The sequence below is a fragment of the Apostichopus japonicus genome, chromosome 22 (genome assembly GCF_037975245.1).
Source record: "Apostichopus japonicus isolate 1M-3 chromosome 22, ASM3797524v1, whole genome shotgun sequence".
NCBI classification, from domain to species: domain Eukaryota; kingdom Metazoa; phylum Echinodermata; class Holothuroidea; order Aspidochirotida; family Stichopodidae; genus Apostichopus; species Apostichopus japonicus.
The window spans coordinates 9,990,848-10,009,344 of NC_092582.1; the positions used below are offsets into that span (position 1 = coordinate 9,990,848).

Consider the following 18,497-nt stretch of genomic DNA (forward strand, 5'->3'; position numbering starts at 1 on the left):
TGTTATGTTCCATCACCTTTAAACATAAAGGAGTATGTGTTACGTTCCATCACCCTTCAAAAACAAGGAGTCTGTGTTATGTTTTATTATCCTTCAGCTCAGTGAGGGAAAGGAATTTTACTCTTTTTCTTTTTAATAAACAAAGCTTTAACCGAAAGTTAAAAAAACAATTAAACCCTAAACGAAACCAAATGCGACGCGGTGCGACACGATATGAAACCCAAAGAACACAAAACGAAACGAGATGAAGGGAATCGAAATACAAAGATGCCACACGACACATAACGAAACGAAACGAGACACCTTATTAAAGGGTGTGAAGACTCCCGCAAAAAGAAACGTCTAATGCCGGTAATCTGACCTAGTTTTCAATGAGGTGTAACAGAAGTGTTAGACACCACCATCCATCCCAGAAAATACACACACAGCTTGCTACCCACGGTAATTATACACTAGTGTACCGTCAGTACAATACAGCTGCGGTCAATACCCACAGCACAGTGTATAAACGATACAGCGATGGACATCTTAGGTCCAGCTAAAGATAACAAGGTATCACGTCTCATTACTGTCTGCATTTTGTAGCGACACGAACAAAACGTCACTTGCAAGCAACAGAAAGTTAACTTTTTCAGATCCCACCCCCCCCCCGGTTGGGGTGAATCTTCAATGCCTTTAAGGTGATGTCTCACGCCACGACCCGACGAGACACATCGAAGCGACGCTAAAAGGGCTGACACAGACGAAACAAACAAAACGACATTAATCAGTACAACAGGGGGGGGGGGGAGAGAGAAAACAAAAAAAACCCTCGAGTCGAACATGTAGAAAAAGGCCAATGAAATTAGTAGGGACAAGTGAACCCTGCAGATGTATTTCACCATTTCACGCAATGAAGAATGGAATAGAAATACTGTTTTATAAACCGTTCTAAGTGCATATTCATGAAAAAAAAAACTCATTCTATACCCAACATTGTGACGACCAAAAGTCTAGAGTCCCAAATGAAAAGGAACAATATATTTAAAGCAAGATATAAATTTTGACAAGTTTCTTTTCGTTTTAATATTTTGATTTGCTGCTCAACTTCTTTATCATGTATTACAAAGCTGTTTGTTTTTATCACTCTCAACAATCATCTTCATATAAAAATTAGTGGTTAAAGTAGAAAAATATGAATATTCACGGAGTCTTATCAGTTGTATTCGGCAACTTATTATCTCAGTTTTATGTATATTCATGAATAAATTTTAATCCAGTATAGTAACCAGTGAGTCAATGTGCAGTTCTCCGCTGGTATTGCATAGATACAACAGAGAGGCTATACTCTATTACTAACGTAGAAAGATGCATCCATCAAGCAGCGCCGATAATCATGAGAGACCTTATCCACGCCCATAATGCCTATTCATGTCGTGCATATGCATGATTAACTCTATATTATATCAGTCCTGTTTTTGTTTTATTTCATTATTCTCAGCTTTCACGTACATGTTTGACCTCCTTAAAATGATCTTTAACTGAAGAGAACCTAATTTGGGCCTCCAGAATATTTCTGCTTCAATTGGATTATTAAAATTTTCCTTTTACTTTGCGTAAGGTAGATCCAATGCCGCCAAGATTTATACAAGGACCCGCTGCTTTGGTCCAACTATATGTATATAGTATAGCTCTCTTTACAGATCTCAGAGTTAACCCACATTTTCTATTATGTTTCCCACCTGTTAAAATAGGTCATACATTATGTTTTAATGGCTAGACGTATTATACCTACTCATGTTGACGGTAAAGTGGGTCATCAAATTGTCACGTATGAATATATAAATCACAAATCTTGGCCGAGAAATCTACTTTAAATAGCAATCTGTCTGCCAGGTTAATAAGATACATTAAAGGGACATTGCCTGAGGCATAGATAGTAGTTAAGAAACTAAAAAAAAAAAACACCCGATACTCATAGCTAGTACAGTAACTACTCTTCATGTTCCACAACCGTGCATCAGTAACTACTGCGCTGTGTTCGCAACACGGTAACATGTGTTACAGGTGACACAGTAATTACTGCAAAGCTGTTACACGTTTAACTACGAATCCGACAGGGTAAAATTTGCAGAAATTTAAAAAATATATGTATAATTTTTTTTTAAATCAATTTAAAATTGCAGTAAGAAAAAACTTAGCAGTAATTACTGTGCCACCTGTAACACATGTTACCGTGTTAAGGAACACAGCGCAGTAGTTACTGATCGGGTGAAAAAACTAGACAGGTAGAGAGAGAGAGAGAGTCGGAGAGGGAGGTGAAGAGTGAGAAAATACGGAATGCCGTTTGTTCTTAAAGTATCCAAACTGACGTCATAGGTTATGTACAAAGTGACATCGACATATCGAAAACGAAATTGACGTATTCAAAATGCAATAGAATTTGTCCGAAATTAAACTCATTGTACTGAATCTTGTTATCGATACGTCGATTTCGTTTTGGACATATCGACTTCGTTTTCGTTACCACGATCTCAAGTTGGACGTAATGGAGTCAACAATTTGGATAGTTTTGAAACAATTGGCGCTCCGAAAAATGGAAGAGGAGAGATAGAGGTTGAAGACGCTTCAAGATTTATCACCAAAGAATATTACAGAAGTAGAATTATTTTTGGCATGGAAAGGAAGAAGTTAACCTTAAGCAGTAAACTGCTCCCTGATCTGAGAAGTATTTTGGTGAAATTTGCCTACAAATCCCGTATAACATTTCCAAGATAGTGCTGGCTGAAGTTGTCTCATTTTGGTACCAAAAGGGAATTTGAAGCAAGCAAGTATGATTACAAGAAATAGAGTGACAAACATTGTTTTGTTCCCTCTATTGACTTGACCTTGAATTGGGCATTGCTCCAACAAACACTACATACATGGGTTATGTCTTCTATAGAATTTCGTGTCTTAGCGGTGAACTCGGGTAACCCTTGAAAAACGTAACAATGAAACTGGAGTAACCTTACATATAAGCTTTGCAAAGAATGTTTTGGAGGTCCTTTGCATCAACAGGCAACAAATATTTAGAAAGCCTTTTTCATGTTAAGGAGTTTCGTATTTCTTTTATGATATCACAGTACAAGTAAGTCGAAGGTAAGGTTAAATTGCATACTGATAATATCTACGCATTAATCAGGCGAGGGGGTGGTTGGGGTGGTAGGTCGGGGGGGGGGGTGAATGTGGTAGTGTTGGGCGCATCGACAAAATAAGCGCTGTTTTTTAACTACTCACAAAATGACTCTAACGTTCAGTCAATCAATCACGAGCACTTACAAGGGGGCTGTACGGCTGCACTCAGGCTGGGGAAAGTACGCTTCGCTATTCATGTATGCATGTACTAAATCGACATAAGGATTACGTGAAGGAAGATGTATGATCCCAGTTGCGTTGCCACAATTTCCCAGTTGAGAGGCTAAGATGTGTACTACTAAAGATGGGGGGGGGGGGTGGGGGGGAGGTAGTGCTTTGGTAAAAAATGATCTATGAAAATATCATAGATATTGATATATACCATAGTCAATGCTTGGAAATGGTCAAGGCTATTCCGTCATAAAATCGTATCCAGTTGTCACTTCTCAGTGTTTGCTGGCCAAAGTACAAAAAAAAAAAAAAACTGTCATAACACTATATGATATTATAAAGAAATAAGTAGGGAGGTATTGTCCTGCCTATGTATACGAACACACAAACCATTGTCAGTTATGCTATAGCGGTTTTGTTTGAGCCCTTGTCCCTGTTCAATCCACCCTTACCTACCCCCCCTCTCCTCGCCCCTCCCTTGCCCCTCGCTCGTGCTCTTCAACCACGAAACATTATTAGGCAGTTGAATACAGCAACAAAGATACAAACTTTTCCTTAGTGACTATACTTTACATAAGTGTCGTGAGTATATGTGACAAACGTGACATTTGACCTTCAGTTATGTTTACAAGTCGTATCTTCATGTACTTGTAAGAGCTACATGGAGTAGTTGTATCACTTGTCTCCACATTAGGTAAACATATAACATTTGGACTAGTAAAATAAACCATGAAATCAATTATGTCCATGATCTATGGCCGAATGCATCCTTCCTTAAGTAATTTGCTCCTTTTTAAGTAGGTTACAAGATACAGTTTTGATTTGCTGTAGACTAAAAGGCTGAAAGCTCAGGTTTGTATCGCTATACTACTTCCAGAATTTGAGCACGTATTAAACATTATGATGTTCCTTAGTTAAAGTGGCTGAACTGCATAGTCTAACATATAGACTATCAGCTCAATTCCCTATAGATGCAGCACAAATCTCAACAGGAAAAGAGCAACAGGAAAACTTTTGTGATTTCATATAACATATTTAAAGCCGTGTATAGAGAAATTTGTAAATGTTATTGAATGTCATTCAATGGTGCTTAATATGAAGTTAAAAAGAAACTTTTTGTTGGTAGCGATAGTAAAACAACGAATTTAAGACCTCAAATGAAGAGCTGACGTCATTACATTATTTTATCTTATAATAACAAGGAGAATTCCAGACATTTAAAATATCTTGAAATATGGAAAGTGCATGATGTTTCATGTCATCCATGAGTTTTCTTTTTTTCATATGATGTTAAAAAACAAAACTGACTTTTTGTTTGAGTCAGTAAAAAAATGAAATAAGACCTGCATTTGAGAGCCAACGTCATAGTCAATTTAACCTAAAATGAGAATTCCATAGACTTATCTTATATCTTAAATGTGATGATGTTGAAATCCATGTCATATCCAGAATATAGGATTATTACTAAAGTCATATATTTTAAGACGTTCATTCAGCATCTTATACTTGTAAATCGGAAAATCTGGATAGATTTGGATCTGGAGAGACTTTATTAACCGATATAGGGAAAAACGATCTTTGTATTCGTATTTCTCGGAGATGTTGGTTCGTCCTTAACTTTGTATCTGATCTCCTAGATAGGCAACCCCCCCCCCCACCCCCCACACACACATCCAATTCCATTCTCGTCCTTCTCTTTTATGAAAATCTTACTCGGATATTGATTAATTAGAAAATCACAGACAAAACTGATAGATATGCTGCAGGGTGCATGGGCAGTCAAACTGATGGTACTGTGTGGTTTTCATGTACCTTCACCACTACATAAAGATGTCATAAACATTCACGATAATACAGAAGTATTATAACGGCTGCTATGTAACATGCTTAGCCTTGACGAGAGCTGAATGGTTAAATTCACCTACTTTCAGTGGCAAGGAAATGACAAGGCTCCTGATATCTCTCATATCACAACCAATCAATCAATAACATACACTGAAAAAATAAACTAGTCAATATTGCCACGGACTAACGTTAAATTAGTCTTTAACGTTAGTCAATGCACCCGGACTAGCAAAAATCTTCGTTTCATCGCTGCTTCTTAGTTAGTTTACACTGACTAAGGAAAATATAATCGCAGCTTAGTCGGTGGCGACGGACTAAGGTATTTTAACCCATGGACTAAGAACGATACGGACACCCGATTTACGCCGTAATCGTAGCTTAGTCGGTGTCGACGGACTAATGTATTTTAACCCAATTCGATTCACTTCAATTTGGAAACCGAGAGGCAACGGCAGCTTGCTGGGCTTGGCATAGTTTCATACGATCACTCTATGCAACTTTCAACCGTAAATCACCCAAGAAGGTCTTTAGAAGAATGGAGGTATTAACTGCATCATCGGCCTACCTGTTATTCCTTTAACTTGAAGGTAAAATTAAAGTTAATTGTTAGGCCACTGGCACTAGTACTGTATTATGGTTAGTGTAACGCTACCGTTGTCACGTTGGCGTTTCGCAATACACAAGTGCAATGACAGTGAGTAGCCTATAGGCTTCTACTGGGTACTGCAGTGCATTCTCAACACTAAAGTGTGCATTCTAAACACCAATTAACAATGTGTTATGTGTGTATTGGGCTAGATTGAACAGTGGCACATAATCTTCTAATTTATTCCCAAACAAATGCTGGAACTATAAGGCTCAATAGTTTATTTGAAGTCTACACTCATTTGGTAAAGATTTCCTGTAATTTCCCATGTGAATCTAAATGGGTAGGCTTTGTGATATTGAATAAGCAAGGTTAGACCTTCAAACGTACAGTCACAGTCGGCTGAACAAATTATGTTGGCTAGTCAACGGTATTATATGTTGCGAGCAGTCAGGATGCACGCTTCAGTTCTATTTAACCTTTTCATTTATCATTTTTTAGTATTTAATTTCCGGTCACGCCCAGGAAACAATTGTGACATTCCTTCACGGTCGACTTGCTTACTGTAAGAAGTATTAACCGTTTTTTTCTCAGGAAAGCTTGATAGTCTGAAGTTATTATAACATGTGCTTTTAGTATACTGCCAAAAGAGTAAGTTGTTGTATTTGTATTGATATTTTATGTAGAAGTAACGGAAAATTTAGTATGTTTAGTTTGGTCGAATTGCACGTTTTTTTACTGTCCAATGTAGTGCAGGGTTCACTTGCGCGAATTCAAATTATTCTGTTTATGTGTATGTATATGCATCGATTCTTAGATTATGATGTTTTTTTGACATTTATTTGTAATTCAAGCATATCAGTTTAGTAGCAAAGTTTAAAGGTTGAGATTAATTAGTTTTCTCTTTTTGATCCTAGATTGAATGAAACTCATTGGCGTAAATAATAGATCAGATGATACAGTTTAACGCAGTTGCTAAAACTCTGGGTATTCTCTAGTCTTCGCCGGTCCATTATATACTTTAGTACTACTAATAAGACTAAATCAAAACGACCGTAGACAAACTTAGTGTAACAAAGTACTGATTCTCCTCTAGCCTAGGTCTAAACAGGCTTGTTATGTGAGCAAGCAAAATAACAACTAAAAACGATTAGGCCTATAAATAAGTTGGCTCAGTGCATTTCTGTTTCTAACATTTTATATTTTTAAAGATCATAAAAACAAACAAAGATTTAGCCCATGTTTTATTATCTCTGTATTGTGGGCATTTGATTCTGGTTGCAATGGTGATGACACTCTTCGTTCAAATTTTCAGCTTTATACAGTCTGCTTCAAACTTTGGGATTGTTTTTTGAGACTATAGTGGAAGCAAATCTCACATAACTTTGTGGTGACAACTTTATTTATTTTTTCAAATGATGAATACTTTGCTGTTTCTTTTTTCCAGCAGGAATTGAAAAGCCAAATATCTAAGTCAAGGGTGAGCTTTCCTGTGATGTACGACACCAGTGTGGAGGCAACAACAGAAGAGGAGAACTGTGTTATATATGGCTTAAAGACATGTTTTAAGATGATATATTGGTACCCTTCGCAGAACAAAAGAGTTTATCCAAGAGTCCAAAAAGCAAAGGAACAAGTACCATAGAGAAAAAAAGATGGAAGAGTGAGTTTAACTATTGTACCCAACTGTTTAATGATATTCAAGATACTTTTCATAACCTGTTTTAAAAAAAAAAACAGTCTAGTTTATCATTTACGTGCCATCTTCATAAGTTTGGTCAAATTTTCACTGATCTGTAGAGCGGGAGTCCAGAGGGTTTGGTTAGCTGGGAAGGTAACCAATTGCCTGGTACATCACAATGTTCACAATGCATTCCTGTATATGAAACCTGACGACTGGCAAACCGACTGTGGTGGATGTGGCTGGGAGAGCAATTTTAAAGTCACCTAATAGCTAACCTAGAGCAGCTTTCATGGTAACCACATCAAAGTAAGAACAATGTGTCAGGTATGGCCCCAAGAGCAACAAATGGCCATTGCCAGTAATTATTGGTGGTGGGGTACCCCTGCCAGTGATCTATAATTGACCCCTCACGGCTGACCTAGGTCAGCTCATGAGGTAACCACTTGAAACCTACTGGAAAATGTTGGTTAGGACTTCAGATACAAGGGATGGGCATTGCCAGTAATTTTTATTGGTGGGGTACCCCTGCCAGTAGACCCCCAATATGCCCATCCCCTCATTGACCTAGGTGAGCTCATGATTTGACCAGTTGAAACCTACAGGAAAATGATAGGTATCACTTCATATGTAAGGATGGGCATTTCCAGTATTTTATATTGGTGGGCCACCACTGCCAGAGTCCGCCCATCCCTTACATAGAGAATCCTGTTAATAATTTTCCAGTAGTTTTCAACTGGTTAAATCATGAGCTGACCTAGATCAATGAGGGGGAGGGGGGCTTTTTGGGGGTCTACTGGCAGGGGTACCCCACTAATATAAATTACTGGAAATGCCCATCCCTTACATATATATAGAGTCCTGCCAATCATTTTACAGTAGTTTTCAACTGGTTACCTCATGAGCTAATCTAGGTCAATGGGGGATGGGCATTTTGGGGGTCTACTGGCAGGGTTACCCCACCAATGTAAATGACTGGAAATGCCCATCCCTTACATATGAAGTGATACCTATCATTTTCCAGTAATTTTTCAACTGGTTATCTCATGAGCTGACCTAGGTCAATGAGGGAATGGGCATTTTGGGGGTCTACTGGCAGGGGAACCCCCCCCCAATATAAATTACTGGAAATTCCCATCCCTTACATATGAAGTGATACCATTTTCCAGTAGTTTTCAACTGGTTACATCATGAGCTCATCTAGGTCAATGGGGGATGGGCATTTTGGGGGTCTACTGGCAGGGGTACCCCACCAATAAAAATTACTGGCAATGCCCATCAGTTGTATCTGAAGCCCTACCAACATTTTCCAGTAGGTTTCAAGTGGTTACCTCATGAGCTGACCTAGGTCAGCCTTGAGGGGTCAATTATAGATCACTGGCAGGGGTACCCCACCACCAATAATTACTGGCGATGGCCATTTGTTGCTCTTGGGGCCATACCTGACACATTGTACTTACTTTGATGTGTTACCATGAAAACTGATCTAGGTTAGCTATCAGGTGACTTTAAAATTGCTCTCCCAGCCACACCTACCACAGTCGGTTTGCCAGTCGTCTGGTTTCATATACAGGAATGCACTGTGAACATTGTGATGTACAAGGCAATTGGTTACCTTCCCAGCTAACCAAACCCTCTGGGATCCCGGTCTATTGGGATCATTATTAACATGATTAACATAATTATTAAGCTTTGAGAAATACCTTGGTGTTATGCTGTGCAAAGCTAATAATAATTTGGTAAAGCTGCTATTCCTGGCTTATAATTTGAGGGACCTAGATTTAAATGTATACCTCCCAATATGTTATAAAATTTTAATGTAAATGTATGTTTATGATAATGTGAGTTATCATGTGCTATATCTGTATCTGTGCTTACACGTATATCATATTTTCTGTTCACAGATCAATAATGGTGCAGATTTTGGCTTCCTGAAGACAAGTGGGAGGCCATTTGTAGTTAAGAGAAACACTCTTTGTTCGTGAAGACTTAACTGGTGTCGATTTGGGGTACCACTTTAAAAGGAAAGTCATGAGGAACCCTTGCCCAAGATTCAACTTTGCATTATTGTGCAGTGCTATACTTTTGCGATTCATGTTTGATCCATTAACTTGTCTTAACTTTGTTGGAAAAAAAATCAGATTTTCAGATTTTATTTACAGTGATTTCTTCTCTATCTGTCGAAAGTCAGCCTTTTGTAGACATCAGAAGTTTTATCAGAAATAAATACTGCCAACGTACACATTATTTGTGTTTCTTCTGCTCTCTTTTCTTTCAGTGATGCTAGTCAGTGAAACTAGTCGGGTTTAATTCTTTCAGTGAATCTAGTCGGTGCAACTAGTCAGTCGATACCGACTAAGAAAGGTTAGTCGGGAGAGGCACCATCCTGACTAATGTAAAACCTGCTATAAACTAGTCGGTGGCTCATATAAATTAGTCGGTAAAGACCGACTAATGTCACCAACTAATGTAACAGACTAATATACATTTACCGACTGAGAAATTGTTGATCGACTAAGCTGACGGACTAAGATGACGGACTAAGAAATCCAACTGACTAAGGAATAAATTAGTCGGTATAGCAACTGACTAAGGCTATGTTAGTCGGGAGAGGCACCAGATGGACTAACGTTATGTTAGTCGGTGAACCAATTTAAGTTTTCAGTGTATATACCTAAAATAATCTCTCTTTTTTTAAGTACTCTTTATGCCTTTGATCTTTTGATGAAAGGTGATTGATAAAATCCACTTGAGAATTGAATAAAAATGGCTGGCGGGATACACATGGCTCATATATCAAAGCCAAACAACCGATAACTTATACCTTTCAGGACCTCATTGATAATTCTCGATACCAAACCTTGACATTCAGTCGAAGTACGTTAACAGATCGGAACGTATTTCATAACACATCTGTGTAAACGTTACACAATTCAAGATACGTAATAGGAGACAACAAATTTCGAAAATTTGTTCCCACTTTCTTAATATCATCATATGCCGGTCGACATTAGCTTTCCGTTTAATGAAAAGAAAACAACCAATTTATTAAAATTCCCCATTGGGAGGATGAAAATGTTGTAACTTAAAGTGGTATTCCATTTTCGACCCGCAAATCATACTGTCATAGCCGATTTCTATAGTGTTCTTATTTTTTTTGTGTCAAATCCGTTAGAAAGATAAACAATATTGGGGTCTTATTTCATATAGTAAATCGAGATAATGAAACTGTTTGTTTTCATATTTTACCCAATTATGTAGTCATTAAAAGTATTGTCCTCGTTGGGTTTTATTTTGTTATTGACCAGTTCTGCAAAATGTTATAATCTACTTTTTCCCTTTAATATCCTTCTGTTAATTACACATAAGTCGTCAGTTGTGTGGACGTAATTGGTCTTGTATAGATAAATAAAACCCTGAGTGTTACTTTAAAGGAACTTTTGGTACAGTCAATACTTGTATATGCCCCTTGGTATTATTCTTACAGATGCATGATACAGACTTTGAATGTTTTGCTGTAACTGAGTCAACTGCGGTAAAGAATAATACAGCCTAGGCCTAGATCAATCTCTATATGTGAACTTTTACCCTACAATGTTCCTGTATATATGGTTTCAATCATTTAGCGAGAAGATCCCTTGAGTCGTATCGCATTTTGAGTATCATGGGAGAGTAGAAGCAAATGAAAATATAAACTTGAAGTAAAGAGAATCTTACGAATATATTGAAGTATCCATTCCTGGAGGGTTGTGTTACCAAAAACAGCACACACAAAAAATCAAGATGTTTTTTCATTGCCTGTAGGTTGGTTGATCAATCAGTTTGGATATATCAGTGAAGAGTGATAAGAGTTTATAGATCGGGGATGTTAGCAAAGAGTAAAGAAGCTAAAGGAAAGCATTTGCAGTTCTAGTTCAACCCCCACCCACCCCCACCCCCACCCCCAAAGAAAAACTTCTCTGCATTTGAAGTAATTCATGTCAGAACAACCCTTTTCGCTGTTTCGTTCTGTCCCATGAACAACTGTTTTACTCTCTTTTCATTCTTTCAAATTAAAATCCTTCTTTGCAAAACTTTACAAAATAATTCCATTCTTTTGGTCGGGTGTTATTTTATATTCGTTAGCTATGATCAAATTTAGTTCATGAAATCAAACCCTTTCTTCAATTTCTGGTGATGTTTGAGCTAATTACATAAGGGAAAAGCAATGAAACACATGGACAGTTGGTTGTATTTTCCGTGCATGGTGACATCACAAAATGATACTATTGCAAAGAAAGATATCGCAAAGATATTAAGATGGGAGTTGGACCAATGTGTTTCTGTGCGATGTTTCATATTAAGTTTATTATATTTTTCTTTTGTAAGATTTTAGACTTCGTTTTCCCTTTATTCAAAATAAAATGGAGAAACAAACGTAAATACAATGGAGAAACAAACGTCATCACTCCAAGATTAATGTATGTCGTCCAGTTACAGAGTTGACAATTCATAATTATGAATCTAAGAGACTGACTTCGGCTTTGATAAGCCAATGATGGCTTCTTCACGAGTTCCTGCTTATAGGAGGATCTAAAATACATACATACATACACACATCACTTGTCTACCGAAGCATATACTTTCCATCATCTCTCTCTAACCCTCTTTTTACTCTCTGTAATCACCATAACAACCCAATACCACCAAATGATTAACCTAAGTGATTTTGAGCCATCATATTCTATTAGCCTCTATATTCTGGTTTGCTAACTTCTGTCCAGTCTACATGTCGGTTGATAACCATTCTTTCCTTCCTTTTACAGGTTCCTCGATGTAAACACACCGTTCATCCTTGGTAGCCTTCCGGTACAAGATGGCGACTCGAGAATAATAAACAATGATTTTGAAGGATGTATCAAAGATGTCTACATTAACAATAGATTGCACGGTGCGGGAGATACCATTAGAACAAAAGATACAGAACAGGGATGTCCTTGGTATAAACAACGGTAAGGAGTTCTAAATATTATCCTCGATTAATTTGGCATCAATATTGATAAGACTTTGCATGGGGGGGGGTGGTAGATGAGTGGGTGGGGTATGGATGTCATATCTCCTTAAATAAACTATCGGTGCAAAATACGTAGTACCAACGAGGGATGACTCATATTGGTCATTTTCGCAATTGTAATGAGAACGTCCGGAAGATTTCTTTACCTAGTCGTCAGTCATTATTAGCAGGTTAAAGGTCATATCTACGTTTCAAACATATAACGTGCTGCAAGAGTCTTCCCAAGTCAGTCTCTCTCATTCCAAACGGAACGATTCAAAGTTATCGATTAGAGTGTAGATCTTCGAACAAAGTTTCCATGTTTGGCAATGCTACAACCACGTACAGGCATAGTCGAGTACCGTACGTTTTTTACTGGCTAAGAACATGGAGTGACTATAGGGACTTCAAGCTGCATGATCAATATGTTCGATAAATTTGTTTCAAAAATTATATTTTGCGTTCTGTCAAAAGAATAGAAAAAAATTAGATCAAATCTAAATTGACCTAGAAATACAACATATTTTATCAGGATATCAATATATATATTCATATGGATATTGTTTCAATGTAATGTCAAAAGTCTGTAGTTTTGTGGTAGTGAGATTCGTGTTTCCAACCGGACACGTAAAGTTGCCCTCGATTTTGTTTTGTGTTATAATAGTTAAGATAATAGGCTGGGTGCGATTCTCTCAGTTTGTTACCCTCGGATGATGACCTGTAGGACAAGGCAGAGGAAAATCCCGCGGACGCAATTCTTTGAAGATAACGAAACCATGGCAACCGTCAAACTTGCTCAAGCTTCATTTTATTTAAAACCAATACTCCTAGAATTTCTTATCAACGTTTTCCCTTTTCTGTATAATAAAAAATAATAACTAAGAACCTATTTTAACTTTAGTTCTTTAGTTGACCGGCGATTTTCAGCCCGCTGGCGTATTGTTAAAATGGCCACTTCCCATGGGAATCTCGACAATCATTGTAAAGGAATTAATTTTTATACAGAAATGGGTCTCCATATTTTTGTCTCAGCATGCGATACTCAAACTGGCCTTTGTTTCAGTCATTTGGTAACTCTGTTGGAATCATGAGATCGCCTTTCAGTGAAATAGTCCTTCTATCAACCACTACTTCGCGGGGGAAGTTCAAGAAAGATGAAGAATGGTGCTTCACTAGAACCGGCTGGGAGTCACGGAAAACCCGCGGCGAACTTAATTCATTCGTCTCTTGAAAAGCGATGCCCATGCTAAACGTTGATGTATCTTGTCAGTTTAGTTTTTATCAATGTGACGATAATTGTGTTCCAAAAATTGATCCCAGAGATTGATTTTGAATCAGTTTCCCTGTCTACTATAACATTTGGGAGGGACCACCACCACACCGGTCGTAAATAAAGCCACGTGTAATCTGTCAACCGCATATGTGCTGTGTACTTAAATATTATATATATATATATATGTACAAGTCATGCTGTATAAGTGTTGACTATATGTGGTCCAGATGCATGTTCGGAAGTCCTAAATGGAGTGGTGGGGAGGGGGGAGGGGTGGGGGGTGAAAAACTTCGAAGACGCCGCAGTTACATCCGACGAGAACTAAAGACGAAATTGAGCAGTGTTTCGTACGCACAATCTGTCACCTTGATGTACACGATTTATATAGAGACGATTATTCGTGAAACCTCTGGCTATCAGGCAAATTCATGTTCACCAGATTTGTCGGTACAATAATAGATTCTGTCGCTTATTAATATCAACTCCTATCCCCCTGCCCCAATCCGTCGGACCTTATAGTGAGCCCCTGAGCACCATCTCGAATCTGTCAATTTGCAATTCAAATCTTTTTCACACGCTCCCGCCTTCAGCGGATAGAGAGCATCGGAGGATCGGTACAACCAAGTGAGGGGTGGGGGGGGGGGGGTAGATAGCAGGAAGCTATTAAGAAACTTGCAATTATGGATCAAGTTTAACTATAATTTAAATAGTAGAATTCCTTTAAAACACCGACGATAATGCAGAATTTGCACACATCATAGGCACTTTCCCATTTAATTGCCTCGTTGCGCTGGGTTGTTGAGAGAAAACAAATGCCGAGGCATCATCATCGCCATAACGTTCTTCCAAAGAAGCACTAACTGTGCGAATGTTGGTTATCGAAAACATTTAAATTCACCTGGTTGGAACATCAGAAGTAAAATTGAATACAAGCACCTAAATTCGGTTTGGGAGCGTATAACCTTCCACTAGGTACATAATTTGAAGGTTGACTTTCCGAGTTACAGAACTGACTGTCTAGCATATGTTGTATTTAAGGTAAAAATAGAGAAAATGAAGCTGTCCTGTCTGATGTACATACTGAATATCATAAGGGTGATATTAAAATGTCATCAACAGAGAAGCACACGTCAAGATATGCACTGCGGTATTGTTGGTTTCTATGGCAACTGTCATCATGGCTTCTCAGTCGCAGATAATTTGATTAAACCTTGACATTACAGCAAATGTTCCCCGACCATGACCTTTGTTAGGTAGGCTATTCGGTGCGCCACAAGTTCTAAAAATAAATTCCCCAGGTGATGTTGTCGCATGTACAGGCCCATACTTAGTCCACCTGCTTGTATTACATTCAACTGTTATAAGCGAGTAGATTGGGCGTATGGAATACCATCATGATTCTATCATGTATGAAAGGGGGAGTGGTGATGGTGGTGGTGGCAGGAAGGGTGTCGGAGGAGGTACAAGGGTAAACAAGACGATTAATAATTTATCGTCTCGGAGGGTCTTCGCAACTTCAGGGACTGAATAACTGAGCAATATGTTTCACACAGCGTCACAAGTTCATTTTAGGCTGATACCTTTAACCTATAGCAACAAATGATGGAAAATAGGGAATAATTCCTCGTTAAGTAATGAACATGTCGTCAACAAAAATAAATCGACCAAATCCAAAAAAGAAGACCCCCTCGAAAAAAAACATAGATAAAAAAAAGGAAAAAAAAAGAGGAAAAAACACTATGTGAAATACATGCTTCAATTGACACATTTTTCACAGAATCATCTTTCATTTGATAGTTTTATGGGTTTTTGTTGGGTTTAAATGTTTTCTTTTTCTTTCTATTCCATAGGCCAGAACTACCAGTGAATGATGATGCGTCCCTTTAAATCGGAGCGGAAGGCTACAGGGCTAGGCGGATCCGCTGGTGTCATGTGGACAATAACCGTTGCCATGTAGCAGCAATGTTAAACCACATTTGCAATTAGATTGTATGATACCTTTTTTGTGGTATATTTCAAGTTCAGGAGGTGCACTATGCTCTACCTTAGAACGTTAACCCTGCTTTATTGTACAGTTGTCGTTGTCGCCCGATTTGTTTTAATAGAGGGCGATCTTTAACATTTAGTCAAAGCCGGACAATCATTTCACCGATTTGTATAGTTTCAATTTCGTACCACGATTTATTGCTCCATTGACTTTCACTAAGCTCGTCGATGAAGCTCTCGTTTTTAGAATCTTCCTGTTTCGCCAAAGAATTTCTAAAACGTCTTATATCACCTTTATTGAATCCTCCAGATTTTTAGGCCACTAGTAGTTCATTGCATCCTCTCTCTTGCAACGTTAAATATACAACAAAACATAAAAAAATACAAAAAAACCTGATGATAACTGAAAAACATTACCCCACCCCCCCCCAAAAAAATAAAACACATAAAAAAGAGAAGGAACTTCATTAGGTCTTTGAACGACAACGATAAATCTTTCAGGTAGGTGTATACACTACTCTATTTGTGGTATGGTACATGTAGGGAGAAACTGGGGCAAACGGATAACTTTTTAAAATATTTTACACATCAAAATTTATCCACGGGACTTGTTTTCAAAACGTAACAGTTTTGGAACTTAGTATATGTTTCCTTTCTAATTAAGGCCATTAACTGGCAGACCAGTACGACATGATTATTGAAACATAAACTCATGATTTCAGATAGTCCACTTGCCCCCATACATGGGGCAACTGGGTCACATCATATTATGGCTGAAATAGCAAGTGAAAATTTATCCAAGCACAAAAGTTCACTTATAATTGATGTTGATACTCTTGCCCCCCCCCCCCCTTCCGCCTTCAACTCATGACATTATGTGGTACATATGTTTTCTGTGTGTTAAGAAATCAGCTAACTCCACTGGAAAGTTGTCACGGTGTTTCTGAAAAGTCGCAGACTTGAACAAGTCTAAATATGGCAACATGGAGGCGCATGTAACTCGTGAAATCTCCCCTAAATGGAGGAAGACTTTATTTTAGGTGGAGGGATGTAAAAAGGCATAATTGTCTGGAACGAATATATATGTACATCTTTTTTATAATAAGTGATTTTATCCAGTTATTTATGTACCATACCTAAGTAGTTCGTTCTTTTTGGCACGGGATTGTTTGGGGACTGTTTTTATTGGGGAAGAGAGAGTGGGGTTTGCGGAGAGGTTCGTGTGTTTAGAGAAGAAAGGAAGATGGTTCTGAGACATTGGTGGTATGTGAAATGGGTCTGTATATATTTACTTATGAAATCTAAACAATGTTTAGTATAGGTTTTGCTCTTTCGGTTTCTGCGAATCTTTTCAAGTTTCTTTTTCTTGGCAGTCGATTTTGGCTCACTTCTTCTTATTGATGATTCTTTGTAAATCCCCCTCCTTCTTTTTTGGATTAACAAAATCAAACTGAATTGGTCTTCTGATTGTTTTCTGAAGTTGGTTTATTTTACTATCAATTATATTGTAAATATGTTTCTCTCTTTAATTAAATCGTTTTTAAGTTTATTTATTGACTAAATGACAATTAAAAAAAAAGATAGATTTTCTTTTAAGCTCAACGATATGATTTAAGGAATTACTTGTAAATATTATGTAATTATTTTATTATACACTACAATTCGTATAATATATAGATGGCTATCACCTGAAACGGAAAAATGAAGACAAATGAAGAAAAAGTAAAATAAGATGAAATTTATTAACGATGAGCGTCTATAGAATTCATGGAAATATATATTGGTGAGTCCTAGACTATGCATGGTCAATTTTAATACTACCTTAAAGCATACTTCGCTGCAGAATATTTGGTGTAAATAAAGTCTTCTTCATCAACACCCCCCAAAAAACGTTACAGACAAATGTTCTTAATTTTTTTAGCTTTTTGTCTGTTTTTTTCGTCAGATTATATTCAAGCGCTTGCCCACCATTTTCAGTTATAAGGGTGGTAGGGGGCTGCCATGATATGTCGTCCTGGGAAAGGATATAGGGGGGGGGGTGCAACTTATCAAACTATGTTGAAGAATTCTCAGTTGGTGAGGTTGCAGATACATCTTGCAAGTTTGTTGTTTTGATATTTTGGAGATATTCCGTCAGATATTGAGGAGAGAGATGAACTCTTTTCATTTTTCTCCTGGGAGTGGTGGGTGGTGGAGGTAGAGGGTAGAAGTATATTAGGTTGCGCCCTTGACTTCCTGGATTATACACACACGTCTATGACAAACTTTCGCGGCTGTAGCTCAAGAAGAATGTGATCGTACACCGTCCCACGTGCATATCCGAATATCCTTTCCCTCTTCCCCATCCCCTCCCCTTTCATCTACCGCGTCCTCCTGCTGTTCCTCACCCCCCTCCCCTCCTCGCCACCCAGTGTTGGGAAATTGGGATTCGAGTTACTTCATTTCAAATGTGAACTTTTTCCCATACAGAGATATTTCCGCGACTCGACTCGAATCACCAAATTGACTAGTAAGCTTGTCCCCACCCTCCCCAGAACAAAAATCAAATTTTAGAGGTCAAAGTATGCATTCTGAGACATATTTAGACTGTACAGTAGGTCTACAATAACGTCTAAACGCAAGATTTTGCTAATAAATACTTTTGAAGATTGATACATCCCTCGATTGACGATGGAGGTGGTGGCCATGCATGGCTATCTCGTCGTCCCCCCCACACACCCTTGCCCCCGCCCCACACCCTTGCGCATGCCACTGAATCGCACTCATG

General features: G+C 38.1%; 1 protein-coding gene and 1 long non-coding RNA gene across 2 annotated transcripts in view; both read left to right on the forward strand.

The window, feature by feature from the left end:
* Positions 1-16,157, forward strand: part of LOC139963545 (cadherin EGF LAG seven-pass G-type receptor 3-like) — a 78,453-nt gene extending 62,296 nt beyond the window's left edge. The window contains exons 8-9 of the mRNA XM_071964396.1: positions 12,245-12,430; positions 15,595-16,157. Coding sequence (XP_071820497.1) covers positions 12,245-12,430; positions 15,595-15,631 — 223 coding nt within the window. The 3' untranslated portion in view covers positions 15,632-16,157. The remainder of the gene's footprint in view (positions 1-12,244; positions 12,431-15,594) is intronic.
* LOC139964217 (uncharacterized) lies at positions 5,323-9,686 on the forward strand. Its single transcript, XR_011791913.1, has 3 exons — positions 5,323-6,409; positions 7,206-7,421; positions 9,344-9,686. It is a non-coding gene; the product is annotated as an uncharacterized lncRNA (long non-coding RNA).
* Positions 16,158-18,497: the final 2,340 nt, after the last annotated feature.